The sequence below is a fragment of the Mesoplodon mirus genome, assembly GCF_964341445.2.
Source record: "Mesoplodon mirus genome assembly, chromosome: 1".
In the NCBI taxonomy this organism is placed as follows: domain Eukaryota; kingdom Metazoa; phylum Chordata; class Mammalia; order Artiodactyla; family Ziphiidae; genus Mesoplodon; species Mesoplodon mirus.
Window position 1 is genome coordinate 21,269,372 of NC_138976.1, and position 15,626 is coordinate 21,284,997.

A 15,626-nucleotide genomic window follows, 5' to 3' on the forward strand; every position below is an offset into this window, starting at 1 on the left:
CCTCACACTGCTTTCTACAGTTTACGAAGCACTGTCAATCATTTTATCAGACTAAGAAATCTCGAGGCCCCAGAAGAGCTCTGTGCCTTGTGTGACGCTACACTGCTATAAGCACAAGTGCGAGAAGTAAAACCAGGCCTCTCACAAGTCTGCTCTTGTTTTTTTTCCTAAAGAATCTATAAAACTCCAACCATCTTCCCTATAGACACACTTGGTGTTATGAGTGAGTGCAAAGCAATCATTCCAACACAAATTTCTATCACATATCAACCAGTACCTCTACCTATTTTGTGGGATCTTGCCTTCTGTTCTGTTCCCATAGCTTGATGCAGAGGTACCAAATGTCTTTACCACAAAAGACCTTGTCTTTGGTCTTCCTGAGGTTAGGGATGAGATAAGAGTGACAATGTCCAGAGTAGGAAGACTGAAAGCTAAGCCGTCAGGATACCTAAAACGGTAGGAAAACCAAAGGAGGACCAAAGACAGGATCCAGTGGAGGAAGTGTCACAAGGGACAGTCAATGCAAATCACAGAAGTGCAAGAATATCTATTTCACAGCACATGAGTTCAAGATGCCCCAGTTTAATCAGCCAGTGTAACTATCTTGAGTCCTTGTAGTTTACCTACCTATGGAGATCAAACCAGAGGCTGGTGTAAGTACCAGAATGACTAATTTGACTCTGGATTATCTTCTCTGCACCATACTCCTTCTTCGATAAGGCATCGAGGTACTGATCCCAGAAGCACTAAGTGATTATGTTAGTACTTGCTGAACGAAGAGGATACTCTATACCTGGACAAAACTATGCAAGCAATCATCTGAAAAACGAGGAGCAGGGGAGGATGTTTCGTTTAGAAAGAAACACATCCAATACTAGAATTTTATATTAGAAAAAAAGCTATGTTTTCATAATACAAATTACATAAAGGTGGACATAACTGTAAGTGATCCTCAACCAGAACATGAATATATGAAATTATTAGATGCATCAAGAGAACATCCATCTCCAGACAGAGACTGTATCCTTCTACAACTTTTAGATTTTTGGAGGTAACCCCAATCCAGCCTTGGTCAAGAAAAGGGGACTCTGCAGGCCTACTCCCACCATCCACACCCAATAGAGGTAGAGGATCCCACAGTCACCACATCTGGAGCTCCATCAGGCTGCTCTCCCTCCACTGCAGTCCTACCCAGTGCCGCTGCAGACACTGGGCGAGGCAGTATACCAGTGTTCGTCAGTAGGGGAAGGGGGTGCAATCGTACTCCTAGAATTTCACATTTGGAAGAGCGCCTCGGCACTCTTGGAGTAGCCCAAGGCCCTTCCCAGGAAAAGAAGCAGGCACAGGGGCCAGGACTCAGGCTCCATTTTGACCCAACGTTTATTGTCCTTTTACAACATGTCATTTTGGTTTAGAAACTGCTTGTGATTAGTTTTCCAACATTAACTCAAAAGCATGGAAAATAAGAATCAACCTACTCTCTCTATAAACACCCAGCAACTGTAGCCCTTCACCCTCCTGCCCAGGTTGGGTAGGGGGAAGAAGGGAGGGCTCGGGCAGCATTGAGTGAAGTGCAGATGCTTTACTGTGGGGAATGGCGGTAATGCCTTTGTTCACACCCACAGAGGTCCCCTGCACTGCCCCAAACTACAACAGAAACAGCATGGGCCCAAGGCCCAGTTCCTTGATGGTAATTCACTCTCCGCCTCCCAAATGGAAAATCGCTTTTATTTTATCGCTTTTGTTTTGTATTTTTTTGTAACAGCAAGCCCCGGTCCAGCATCTGGCTGCGGCTGAACTGTTCAGACCGAGGAGCGGAGCAGGCCGTGGGCGCACCCCGGTCCCTCCTGGGCGAGCGCCCCCACCCTCAGGGAACAAGGTCCAGCCAGGCCAGCTCACTGCACGCTGGCCACCACCACTTAGCCATACAGGTCATCGTCGTTATCTTCCGTGTACACACTGCCACCTGTGCCAGCACCACTGCCCTGACTGGGGCCAGCTCCACCTTGGTTTCCTGAAGGGAATCTGCGCAAGAGCAGAGGCAAAAAAGAGGGTTAGGGCAGGGCTTGTGTAGGATTTTCACAACTACCCATTCTAGTCCCCTTAGGGCTCCAACTACCTTGGCTGTAGAGTTCCCCAAGACAAATTAAGCACTGCCCACCGAAACCTAGTTACCTGAAGCTGCCAAAGCCCCGACTCTGTTGAAGGGTCTGAGCAAACATCTCATACTTCCTGATGTCATTATCGCTGACAGAACGGCGGGCAAAGCGCATGGCTTCCTCAAAGTGATCTCGGCGGATCTCAGGCACTGGATCATCCTCTTCTACCTCCTGCAGGATAGGTAAACACAGACCACCGGGGCTAGTTAAGGCTCAGCCTGCATTCCTTCCCTGGCCTTCCTGACCCCATTACTGCAGTAGCTTATGGCAGAGGCTTAGAGGATTGGGCCTCTCCAATAAGTTGGGCCTCTCCTGAATAGGTTGCCAGGCCAATCTTCCTAAAACCGAGTCACTGCCCTGCTTAAAAACCTGTCAGTGCATTCTGGAAAAGGTAAAACTGTAGGGACAGAATTCATATCAGTGGTTACCAAGGGCTTAGGGTGGGAAAAGGAAGCTGATTAAAGTGGTATGAGAGGGACTCCCCTGGCGGTCCAGTGGTTGAGACTCCGTGCTTCCACGGCAGGGGTTCGACCCCTGGTTGGAGAACTAAGACTCAGCATGCTGCAAGGCACAGCCAAAAAACAAAAAACAAAATTAAAAAGTGGCACGAGGGAACTTTTGGGGATGATGGAAATTTGTCTATCTCAACTGTAGTTATAGAACTTATATATTTTGTCAAAAAGCACAGAAATAGTACACCTAAAAAGGGCGAATTTTACAATATGTAAATTATACCTCAAAAACCTAAACTTTTAAAAAGAAAATGTCAATGGCTCTCAGTGCTTATCACATCTAGATTACACCTTACCTACTGGCCTCGCTTCCAGCAACATATGATGTCTTCAATTCTACCCAGGTTTTCCCAGTTCCTGTAATCCTACTCCTCAAGCAGGTTATTTGGGTGCCTTATTTCCTTTACCCAAATTCTCTCTCTTCACAGCCCAGGCTCACACCCTATCTCTTTTACTGAGACGCCACTCAATTGCTATGATTTATGAGACTGCCCTCAGATCAGTGTATCAGTAGTTTAGAAGCTTTGATGAGAGGAAGGAGAGATGTCACAGGCCCCCTCTAAAAGGTAAAGAAAGCCATTTATTTATTTATTTATTTATTTGCGAAGTCAGTCTCTAACACTGTGCCATGATACAATGGGAAGCAAGCAAGATGATACAGAGTCCCTATCTTTATTGAGCTTACACACACACTCCACCAAATTGTGCATTTAATTCAAGGGGTCCATGGAACACCAGGGATAGGTCCACAGACCCTAGGTTCTTAGCCCTGCTCTATTTGTTTCTCTGCTGATCTCTTCTCAGCCTTTATAATTCCTGATTGAAGGGGGTATATGCTCAGCATTTTCTCTTTGATGCCCTGCTAAACATCTCAGTCAGGTGATCTTTCCAAAACCTTATACTCTTAACTCTAGGGCATTGTGGAGACTGTCCCCTGGCTCCCCACAACTGGCAAATCTGGGAAAAGGATGCAGACCCACCATGGCTGATGGGTTCGTCTGCCTCTCCCGTTCTCGCCTGATCTCACTCTCGATCGATTCACGGATGGCCAGCTTGCAAGCACGTTGGCAAATCTCTGTCAAGTCAGCTCCAGAGAAGCCATTAGTCATCTTAGCCAGGAACTCCAAATCCACATCCTAAAAGAAGCAACATATCTATCTTAGCATTTAGTCTCTCCTCCCCTGTGATACACTGATCTTTGACCATCCAAGCACTCCCAATTCCAGTTTGTCCCATCTTCTGCCACCCTGTTTTATTCCTTTTTCTAGATTACCCTAATACCCTCAAATCTTCCATATTCCCTTTTCAACCATAACCCCAGGAATCCCCAACGGAATCTTGTCCAGGAACCAAACACCACTCCACACAGCCTGCAGATTCACAGAAGTCCCCACGACCCCAAGACCTTGCACCTGCCTTGGCAACTGGGGACTTGCGCAGGTTGGCCTTGAGAATGGCAACACGGGACTTCTCATCAGGAAGTGGGATGTAGATGAGCTGATCAAGGCGGCCAGGTCGCAGAATGGCAGGATCAATGATGTCAGGCCGGTTGGTAGCGCCAATGATAAACACATTTTTTTTTGTGGACATGCCATCCATTTCTGTCAGGATCTGGTTGATGACTCGGTCAGCAGCCCCACCACCATCTCCAATGTTGCCCCCACGGGCCTTGGCAATCGAATCCAGCTCATCAAAGAACAGTACACAGGGGGCAGCTTGGCGGGCCTGTGTGAGGGACAGATGGACTCAAGCATTAGCACAATCGGATCTCTCAGATCTGAGAAGGAATGGAAGATAAAGTGACCTTCACTGCCCTAGTTGAGCTGCCAGAATGAGATGGTTTTTACTCTCCCAAAGAACAGCCTCCACCCTTAACTTGTCCCCAAGCAAGTGAATTGATAGCCCAGCCACCTATAGCTCACCTTGTCAAAGATTTCCCTGACGTTGGCCTCAGACTCCCCAAACCACATGGTGAGCAGCTCAGGACCCTTGATGGAGATGAAGTTGGCCTGGCACTCATTAGCAATGGCTTTGGCCAGCAAGGTTTTCCCACAACCAGGAGGTCCATAGAACAGTACTCCCTTGGAAGGTGTCATACCAAACTTGAGGAATTTGTCTGGGTGCTCCACAGGATACTAGGAGGAAAAGCAAAGAGGGTTCAGGGATACCTCCATAGTTTGAAAGAAACCTAACCACACAGAAGCATCCTCCCACACCATCCCATGGTGAAGACCCAGGTTCCCTAAAAGCAGGCTCCTTAGTGCCTCCAACCAGAGAACAGCAGGTTCCTGAATTATGCTCACAATTTCTGCAATGAATGTGACAACACCCCAATATCACCCAGCTCAATTACAATGTACTGACACAGTGACTCACCCTGGACCAAGCACCCTACCTGGACCAGCTCCTGAAGCTCACGTTTGACATCCTCCAGGCCCCCAATGTCCTCCCAGGTCACCTGTGGTACCTCTACCACAGTTTCCCGCAGTGCTGATGGGTTGCTCTGGCTCAGGGCCCACTAAAAAGGGAAGAAAAACTGGGGATGAGACTTGCCAGGGGAGATCAAAGTGCATGTCTGTGTACCTGAGATATGGGAGAGGCCCTTACTCGGAAGTCATCCATAGTAACTGCCAGGGAGTTCATGACCTCAGCATCGATGGTCTCGTCCTCTAGGTCAATGAGGTCCATCTTCTTGCGGATGGCTTGCAGAGCAGCCTCCGAGCACAGGGCTGCTAAGTCAGCGCCCACATGCCCATGAGTTTCATTGGCTACCTGCAGAGAGAAGACCTTTTTACTATGCTGTCTCTGAGACCTAGCTGCCTTAGGAAGCTCAGAGACAACAGAATCCTGGCCCCTTCCCCTGACTTCTATCTCTGGGTCCTTCCATTTCCCTGAACACATACTAGCGGCCCTTTCATCGGCTGGGTTTTAAGTATTCAAGCCTGGACTTGGGGCCTGGAAATAAAGCTGCCCCCAAATTCTGGTTCACTCTAATTCGCTGTCAACTGAGAAACATGCCAACCCTAGTTTCCTGGATTCAATCTGAGATCACTTCCCTTCCCCTGCACAAGAATCAAAATCAATTGCCTCACATCTGAAGCTTATGTCCCTAGTCAGTTCCCTTCAATTGCCTGGAAACAGATATCCTAACTTCTGGCCAGCCCTCATCATCACTCCACCTGCTCAAGGTCCACATCATCTGCCAGCTTCATGTTCTTGGTGTGGATCTGAAGAATTTCCAAGCGTCCTGTAGCATCAGGGATTCCAATATCTACCTCCCTGTCAAAGCGACCTGTGAGACAGTGCGTAAACATAAGACAGGAATCATTTCTGGTGCAGAGGGAAGAAAGGGCAGGCCTAAGGTGACCAACCATCCCAGTTTGCCCAGGAATGTCCTGGAGTTAGCAATGAAAGCCCCATATCCTGGGAAATCCCTTGGTCTCAGGCAAACCAGGATGGGTGGTCACCCTAGACATGACATGGAATAAGGGAAAGGAACCCTGGGCCCTAACACTGCGAAGAGCTTCAAGAAATCCTCAGGATTAGGTGACTTAGATGAAGGACAGATGTGGGATCAATGGGATTAAGGCCAGTAGAGCCACAATCTCCCCAAGAGCAAGGACAGCAAAAAAAGAAATTTGGGGTCCTTACCAAATCGTCGTAGGGCTGGGTCAATGCTGTTGGGTCTATTGGTTGCTGCCATAACAATGACATGGGCTCTCTGCTTTAGGCCATCCATGAGGGTCAACAACTGTGATACGATACGCCGCTCCACCTCCCCATGGGTCTGTCGGGACGGAATGTCTGGTCAGAAGTGAAGTCAAGACCTTTCAACACCCCATTATCCCCCCGGGTAAGTTCCTACTTTCTCTCTTTTGGGAGCAATGGCATCCAACTCATCAATGAAAATAATAGCAGGAGCATTCTTCTCAGCCTCTTCAAAGGCTTTACGAAGGTTGCTCTCAGACTCACCAGCCAACTTGCTCATGATCTCAGGACCTGAAAGCATATAGAATGGATACAATGACAAAACTATAGCCTTTCTCAATCTCAAAAGAAATCAGTTATCTTGTTCGCCCAGTCCAGAGACAGGTCCTAGGTGAGAATATGGTAATAACCTCTACTTACTTTCTCACAGCCCCTACCAACTATTATCCCAGGGTAGCCACCAAGCCAGGATAAAAAGTCAAGGAGCTCAATACACTTATCTAACAGTTGAGCTGGAAGTATGAAATGATCACAGCAGATGCTATGGGACCTCTGGCCAGAGCAGAAGCAGCACACCAGTTGGACCTCTACCAGCTAAATATCATTCTCAAAGAGATAACTGATCTCAGCCAGTCTTCCCCCAAACCCTCTCAAATAAGTAAGCACAGACATTTTGAGTTCTCATTCTAACTTACTCCTCTTATATGTCTTCAGCCTGTCCACAATCTTTCTCAAGGTGGGGACAGATCAGGTGGTACCAGAGTAGAATACCATCCCCGTGTTGCTTATCTGTCTGCAATGTACTTTAGAATAAAGATACTGAAGTATACACGAGCATAGGTATACAAATGAACATGTCCATGAGTTCTCCAGCTCATGAGACTGGGTCACGCTCAGCTCAGAGTTGAGTCCAGCCAAACACAAAGTGAACCAAGGCTCCTACCATTGATCAAAAAGAAGAAGGCGCCAGTCTCATTCGCCACAGCTCGAGCAATCAGGGTCTTTCCAGTCCCTGGAGGTCCATAGAGCAGGATTCCCCGAGGAGGCTGAGGACCAGTACAGAAGGTGTGATTAGGTTCAGACTCCCGCCTTCTCCCAACCCCAGCCACCCTAAAATGGCTTGACAAGGGCTCCATCTAGAGAGGCTGAGAATCAGAGCTCAACTCTGACACCAATAAGAGTGAGCCCTCAAGCAGCAGCTGCTAGGAAGACAGTTTACTTCAGACCATGCTCACTCCTCTTAGCAGCAGAGAAAATACTGCTAGAAAGCTGACAATACTTATGAATGCATAGGAGACAAGGAGGAGAGAAACCACACTAAGAGACTCTTAGTGTGACTGAGTCTGAAGATCCTGGGACTAGGAAAAGCAAGAGGCCATTAGGCCGAGGGCCTGAATTTAGACAGACAAGAACCAAGGACTAGTTTAGACATTTAAGAGTGTTGGCCAGAGGCTCACTCACTCCAGTAATCCCAACCCTCCAGGATTTATTATCATGTTGGAATGCTTTCCCTTACTAACTATCACAAGTATTCCTCTTTGAAGTTGTCTTTCATCTTCAGGGTGTCCCATGATATGGGAATAATTGGGATGTTACATTTCAGACCAGCAGTTCTCAAATATTTTGGACTCAGGATCCTTCACACTTTGCAAATTTCCTTAACTTCTACTTCTACTGGGCAGCACTGTTCTAGACAGGTTGGCAAACTATGGTGACATTTTATTTACAGGGTCCATTAGATGAAAATAGTTCTTACCTTTCGAAGGGTTGTAATTAAGAAAAAAAAAAAGCAACAGAGAACTTAACTGGCCCACTCTGTTCCAGACCATTAGTAGCGTGAATGAATTTAGAGCCCTCTATAAACTCAAATACAGTACTTCCTCTCTAATCCAAGGCAATGATGAAACACGTGTATGAAGACGTCCTAGAATTAGACAGCAAGTAGCTGTTAATCACCACCCTAGACTGTATCCTACAGAGCCCAGGATGCTCACCTTTACACCAATTGCCTTAAAGAGAGCAGGATGTCTCAGGGGCAGCTCCACCATCTCCTTTATCTGAGCTAGCTGCTTCCTGCAGCCACCAATGTCATCATAGCCCACTTCATTCAAAGACTCTTCCTCATCCTGAATATGGAAGAGACAAAGAAAAGGAGAAGGCAGGAATACTACTATCAGCAAAAGGTGAGTTTCTCCAAATCTGATGTAGAGAAATCTGCTGTATGAGAAGATTCTCCTCTAAGGGGATCATGCCTCAAAGAACAACTCTAAAAATCCCAAGGAAAAGATTTCTTTTGTTTTGTTTTTATTTTTATTACTTGGCCGTGCCGTGCAGCTTGTGGGATCTTAAGTTCCCTGACCAGGGATCGAACCTGCACCCTCAGCAGTGAGAGTGCAGAGTCCTAACCACTGGACCGCCAGGGAATTCCCGATTTTTGCTTTTATTTAAATTATTTACTTAATTATTTATTTACGCCAAGGCAAAGATTTCTAGGATAGCCTTTCCCTATCACATTGTTCTTAGTCTTACTGGGATGGGCTCCCCTAAGACCTGAAGCTAGAAACTGTGGGAAATGCACAGGGATCTAGATGCCAGCATCAGCACCACTTCCTCAAAAATTATTCCAAGCACTTAGACCTTTTAGGTTCAATCTAGGTTTTAAAAATTATTGGTATCAGATACTTCCAAGAAACACCTAGGCCCAGAAATGAATAGCTAGGTTTTCCACCTCTGGGAAGAAGCTTAGCTATCAAGTCTGGATATTCTTTGGAACTACCACACAACTGTCCCACTAAGTAATCACAAAGTAGGGTACCGGGATCAGGGAGAGAACTCACCTCTCGTTTGATAGGCTCCCCTTCACAGTGAATCACTGTGTCTGGAGCAACAATACAGTAAGGACTGGGATCTGTCTCCACTACTTTGAACTCTACGGCACGCATTCCACCCCGGACAAGGAAAATGTCTCCTGTGAGAGCAATCAGCACAAGAGCAGTTAGAGGTATCTATTACCAGACCAAGTGAGAATTCCTCATCAAAACCTGGGATCTAGAATACCAAGTTCACTAGATATTGCCCTTTCTCCTTCCCATCCACATCTTATTACGCATTAGGCAAAAAGAAAAAGTAAACTGTGAAGAGTCCCTCTGCCACTCAAGACAGTGAACAAAACCTGACGTGTCAGAAAGAAGCCCATAAGGTTTTTGACTTCTGGGGTATAGATAACCCAGGCTTTCACGACAACCACCAATGGTAGAACTGTGCTAAATATTAAGTACACTTTGGACAGCCAAAATGGCCCACCTCTTCCTTCAGAGATAAAAGAGAAGACAGCTTACTCTACTGGAGCAAGTAGTGGGAATGGGGAAATGGGGGAGTGGAAGGAAGGGGGGAAGGAGAGAGTACACATGTGCATGTGTACAGAATGTGTGTGTATAGACACACATATGAGAATGAGACAAAGATATCCCAAGGTTTACTCTTGGGTATCCCTACAAACAATCACCCTTAAGTTCAGTCCCTAGAATTATTTCTCACCTTTCCGGATGGGTCGATAAGCTTCCAGGAAGTATGGCTTAAGGTAAACCTCAAAGAGATTGCCAGTGATGCCTTCCACCGTGTCATCGATGGGTAGTACATGGATACGTTTGCCGTACTTCACATCAGGGCATGGCTGGATGCTGAGGATGACAAGCAGATTCCACGTTACCAACCAAACTACAGCCCCAAGCACTGGGTGTCCAAAAGGGCCTGGCATAAAGAGCCGATGGCAAGCGAAAGAGAAAAGGCAGGGAATGGCTTTAGGTGAAGAGAGGCAGGAGGGTAGGGTGGGAGTGAGGGCAAAGAAACAGCCAAGCAGAACAGGTCACACGCAGGGTGGGGTAGTAGGGGGAGCCTCTAGAAGAAGATGCTGGGGTGGCCCACTCCCAATCAGTGAGCCAAAAGGAACACCCACACATCTGGAACCCTCACAAAGACACAAGAGGGAAGGTCTTCAGTGCGAGATATCCAAGGATGACCCATTCTGGTCAGTATTGGTAACCCAATGTTACAAAGGGACACCTTAGTCTGACAAGTGTCAGGGTCAGAGAAATAGAAGTGAAAAAATAATCTCAGTCAGGTGGTCAGAGCACCTTGAGAAAGTGACTAAGCACCTCCAGGAAGAAGGCTACATGAAACCTAGAATCCATGGAAAAGAATCAGAAGTCTGAGATGCTCTTGGCCAAGAGACAGATGGTTGGGTAGCAGTGACTAGAGAAGACTCCAAGATGGGGAAGCTTCTTGCCTAAAGTTAAGTCTAAAATCACTCAGACTGGCGCTATCCTAGGTGTGGCTCAAACTATGCCTCTCTCCTAGATTAACTTGGATCTTTATACAAACCTGCTACGAGTCCACCTCGTAGCCCATACTCCCATCTCATTCTGGCCCCAACAAAAGCCATTAATGCAACCCAGCTGTAAGGTTACCTGGCAGATACAAACACTCAAATGGCATCCTAAACCAGGGTCTAAGGTGTGATAAGTTATACCTCTGGTAGAAAAATATAAAGGTACCAAGAAAGTCACAGAAATGCCAACTTGTCCCAAGGGTCATGCAAAGGCAGGTTTTGAAGTCCCAGAGGCAGAACCAAAACCTAAAGACAACCTAGAAACATAAGTCTTCCCATGGCCTGCAAGCTCCCAATATCTGCAGCTGCCAAGGCCTTGGTGGGGGTACTGCCTGTAATGCAGGCTGTCTCTGGCCTCCCATCCCTGAGGGGCCAAGAACCCCACACACACCTGATGACATCCCCCAGGTGTACGCGAAGGTTATTCCGAACAACTCTATTCATTCGAATCTTCTCATCAGAACATGTGTCATCAGAAAGCACAATGCACACAGCTTCCCGCCTCTTCTTTCCTTTCAGCAACACTGTGTCACCTCGGAACAACTGCAGCTCATCCATCTTGGGCTGAGGAAAGAAGGTTAAGGCCTTTGGGTCACTGGGCCAGGGGGTAAGCAGCAGCCCTGGAGGTTGGGATTCCCAGTAAACCCCACTCTATCTGTGGTCACTGCAAGAAAAATGAGAAAAGAAACCTGGGAAAAGCCCTCAGGTTAAGTGCAATAAGCAAAGATTGGACTGTGGACCCAACTTACCTGGGACAAGGATACCACACTGTTGTCCTCATTGATGGCTTCATCAACAATTAACCGATTGGGACGGTTCTTCTGTTTAAGAATGGCTGTTGATAAATCATCACCTTTTGAACTAGAAAGAGAAAATGAAGTCAGTTCCAAAACATATTCCAGCAAGGGCCCCACCAGTCTCTACCAGCAACTCTCGGTATTCTGAGTACTGGTATCCTAGCTGTAAGGCCCCAGGTGATCGTGCCCCAGGGTCAGGAAACTAAGAAAACAAAATAAAAGTGGAGACTGAGCCGTATTTAGAGAAATGAAAATAGTCTCAGACAGTATAGAATAGTGATTAAGAGAACGGGCTCTGTAGTCAGACCTGTTGGGTCTGAATCCCAACCCTGCCACTTAACTGTGATCTTGGGCATGTTATTTAACCTCTCTGGAGGTTGATGTCCTCTTCTGTAAAATGGGGACTATAGTAGCACCCATCTCAGAGGATTACTGTCTTAAGCAAGATAATGAATACAAGTTCAACACAACACCTGACATATGGTATCAACGGTCAGAATGATTAGCACTGCAGAACATAGCACAAGCTCTTTCCTTGCTAACCTTCTTGCAGAAGGAAGCAAGCAAGACAATCTCCCAAAGGGCTCAGGGAGGCCCCAAGCCCCACAGAGCAAGCCTGGGAACAATGAAGAATCATTAGAATTACCCTTCTTACTGGCTAAACCTGCTGAATGCCAGAGCATTCTGTGTACCACAGGAATGCAAAGCATAAAGACAGTCATATTTGGAAAAAACAAAACAAAACACTAACACATCTGGAACCTTCATCAGAAAGAAGCTCAAGCTCAAAAGGAATCTCAGAAGCCTCTGCAAAGACACACAACTCCATGGGGTTGGTTCAAAAAGTTAAAACCAAGAAATGCTGAGACATGGGGCAAATCCAAATCCCTCTCACCAAAATCAACGTTGCCTGAGTCTGAACTGAGTTTAAACTATCTAAATAGTTTCTACCATTTCCTAGAAAGTAAGATCATTCATCCGACACCAATTTCTCACTTAGCTCATCTCCAGCCTTCACTAGCTAGACTCAGTGGGCTCTCCCTCTGAAGAGCTACCTCCTCTTAGTAAGGCTCAGGAAAACATGAGCATTAACCAAAATAAGAGGGCCAGACAATGGAAGAAGCCAAGAAATAAATAAAAAGGAAACTTTTCCACGGATTATTTCTCCACTCAACAAATTCACGTGTGTGTGTGTACACATATACATAAAAAATACGTCAGGCATCGTTCTAAGCATCTATCAGTCAACAAAAGAAGACAAAAAAGTATTCCTATGGGAAATTACTTCACAACTTGCAAGAAAAAAGATGCCTATGCTCTAGAATACCACTTAGGGAGTTACGGGATTTTTTACATCTTTTGGTCCTGATACACTCAAAAGAAATACAAATCCCATTCATCTAAAAAAGTTGTAAGTTTTCTGCTGACCCTCTCACATAGGCTGCATCTTTATTCATTCCCTTTAAACTAGTTTCCAAGAATGGAGTTTCCTTAGGTTTAAACTTGCCTCCCCCAACCCCAAAGTGGTGGTCACAATGCTGCATACTCTTCCAATGCTTATCAACACCCTAGAAGCAAGCATGGTCAATATGAGAGTTGAGGGCAATTTAAATCCATCCATTCTCTCTCTCCCCTATGCATTAAAATACCCTTCAAGGGCTGCCCATCTTCCCGTTTGATGTATAGGACCAGGGCTAGAGAAAACCAAAATGCCAGATGCCTCTAGTCATCAGTTTGTATTTTAACCCCAAAGCTGCATCCTAGGAAAACCTCCAATCTGCCTACCATTCCTGACCCCAGCACTGGAGATGAGTGGGATGCTTTTCCCTTAAAGTAAGGATCTTTAATTCCACATCTATCTACTGAGATCAAAGGAAGTAATCTCTAAATGAGGGAATTCAGTTTGATCATGGGCCAAGAGCCGTCCCGGAGGCTCTCTGGGGACATCCCGCTGGTCTTATGCATGAGTCAGGCCCTTTCCAGAACCCCAATGGGCCACAGGGGACTTGGACAGAGTTCAGGTAAGTCATCAAGATGACCTATAGATCAGAAACTGTCTATGATGCCAGGTTCCAAGGATTTTGGACTTTTAGTCTTGGAAACTAAAGACTAAGAGACTACTTTAATTCTTTATTAAGCAGTCCTTTTAAACAGGCACCTGAGTAATACTTCATCTCAATTCAGAAACTTGAGAAAAAGGAACACATCTCAAAAAAAACTAAACTCTCAAGTCAGGAAGGTGATTTGCATAGAAGGGTTTCCATAGGATGAGGGTGTCTTCCCCCCCCCACCAGTATCTAAAGCTCTTAATTCTAAAATAGGTAGAGGTGGCCAGGTTTTATCTGATGCTTTCCTGAGTAGAGGGCCCAGGATTTCTCAACATAACTACTTAGGGAAAGGAACGTGTGTGTTTGACTAGTTAAGGCAACTCTCTCACACCTCAAAGGCTGAAATCTAGAAAGGCTCACAAAATACGAACTGAAGTTTGAATTTTAGCAAGAACCTAATGAACCTCATTTCACAACATCAAGGAAAACTGACTAAAGCCTTCTCGTATGAATAACAACAGGCGTAAAGTATGAAGGCGGCCAGATGCGAAAGGCTGGGCCCGCCTCTCCCCAACAGCCTCTCACCACTCAGGTCGTAGACGATGCCAACCACAAGCCAGGCCGAGCCGGCTCTAAAAGTGGCCGTCGTGAGCTTCCCTGAGCTCGCCAGGCCTTCCCCTGCTCCGGCCTCCGCCTCGGTCTCCGGGCTCCTAAGGCCTTCACGTGGCCCAAAGTCCACGCCCACCGGGCGCAGTTAGGGCGTTGGGCCCGCGAGGCCTGCACTCTCTGGGGACCAAAGGCCTAGAGCGGGTGGCAGACCGGATCGCAGGTGGGCGCCCCCAGGCCCCGGGGCGCCGCGCCAGCAGTGTGGGCCCGCAGACCTCACTAGGCCGGGACGGCCGCCCAGAGGAGCCAGTCATGCCGGCCCGGGCCTGCATGACACAGCACGATCTGTCCCAGGCCCCGACCCAGGCCCAACGCAAGCCCCGGCTAGGGGGCGCGCGGGGGCGCAGCCGGGCCCAGATGGGTCCGCGGCTCCTCATCCGCCCCCTTTCTTCCCTCTCCTCTCCCTCCTGCCCTGTCTCCACCTCCTAGACGCACCCACAGCCAGGCCCGGCCGGGCCTACCCAGCGCAGCGGGTCGGCCGGTGCGCGCACCCGCGGCGGGCGGACGGGCGCGCGCACACACTCACTCAGCTCCGGAGGCCATGGCGCACGCCTCTCCCGGCCGGCGGCTGTGGCGGCCCGTGGGTAACGGCTACAAGGGGTGGCAGGCGACCGACTGGGCTGGGGCTTGGGTCTCCCGGGCGGAGAACGAGCGGAGCAGACGGCCTCCCTCTCGCTTCCTCCCAGCGGCACCGGGGCGGTGGGCGGGCGGGCGGAAGACGCTGACGCCTGATCCGCGAGGGGGCAGCGGCAGCAACCACCCAAACGACGGCTGCGGACGCTTCGCTAAGACTGAGCCGAGAAGAGCCGAATCATCGGAAGGAGAGGTGCTCTCACCTCAGCCAATCAGCGCCTGCCCTGGGGAATCCCTCCCGCCTCTCCGCGCCTCCCCCCAGCAACCCGCGGACCGAAGCCAATCAGGAAATTCGCTTGCTGCCCGGCTCCCGCCTCAGGGATGCAAAACGCCTAGTAACGCCACGGCAATTGGGCGCAACGCTACGCTTCCTCGACGGATTGGGATTCTCGACCAATCAACGAAAGGAAGAGGGCCAGATCGACTGGCGAAAGGAGAGGCTTTATCCCTGGGAGGCAGGCTCTCCCACTTGGCTTCAGTTCATTGGCTCCTGAGCTTATCCTGCTGGAAAAACCTGGCACAATGGATTGAACCCTTGTATTAGTCTAGTCCTGTTGTAGTGATAACCTACACACCCATCTTCTTCCAAAACCTGTCTCCACCCTAACCCCTCTCCTTGCTCCTTCAATACGCTGGCTCCAGCCATCTCTATTCTGGACTCTTTGACTAGCACCCCAGCTCTTAATCCACTCTACTTTATTGTCATTGCACCCTTT

General features: G+C 47.9%; 1 protein-coding gene across 1 annotated transcript; it reads right to left on the reverse strand.

Annotated features, from left to right (window-relative positions):
- Positions 1 to 1,356: 1,356 nt before the first annotated feature.
- Positions 1,357 to 15,074, reverse strand: VCP (valosin containing protein). The gene is made up of 17 exons (XM_082613336.1): positions 14,804 to 15,074; positions 11,516 to 11,627; positions 11,158 to 11,330; positions 9,917 to 10,059; positions 9,217 to 9,347; positions 8,374 to 8,505; positions 7,323 to 7,425; positions 6,537 to 6,670; positions 6,323 to 6,458; positions 5,851 to 5,963; positions 5,279 to 5,443; positions 5,067 to 5,189; positions 4,594 to 4,806; positions 4,088 to 4,396; positions 3,652 to 3,807; positions 2,176 to 2,330; positions 1,357 to 2,025 (listed from the first exon to the last, which is right to left on the reverse strand). The coding sequence occupies exons 1-17, from the start codon at positions 14,818 to 14,820 to the stop codon at positions 1,920 to 1,922; spliced, it is 2,421 nt and encodes an 806-aa protein (XP_082469462.1). The 5' UTR covers positions 14,821 to 15,074; the 3' UTR covers positions 1,357 to 1,919.
- Positions 15,075 to 15,626: the final 552 nt, after the last annotated feature.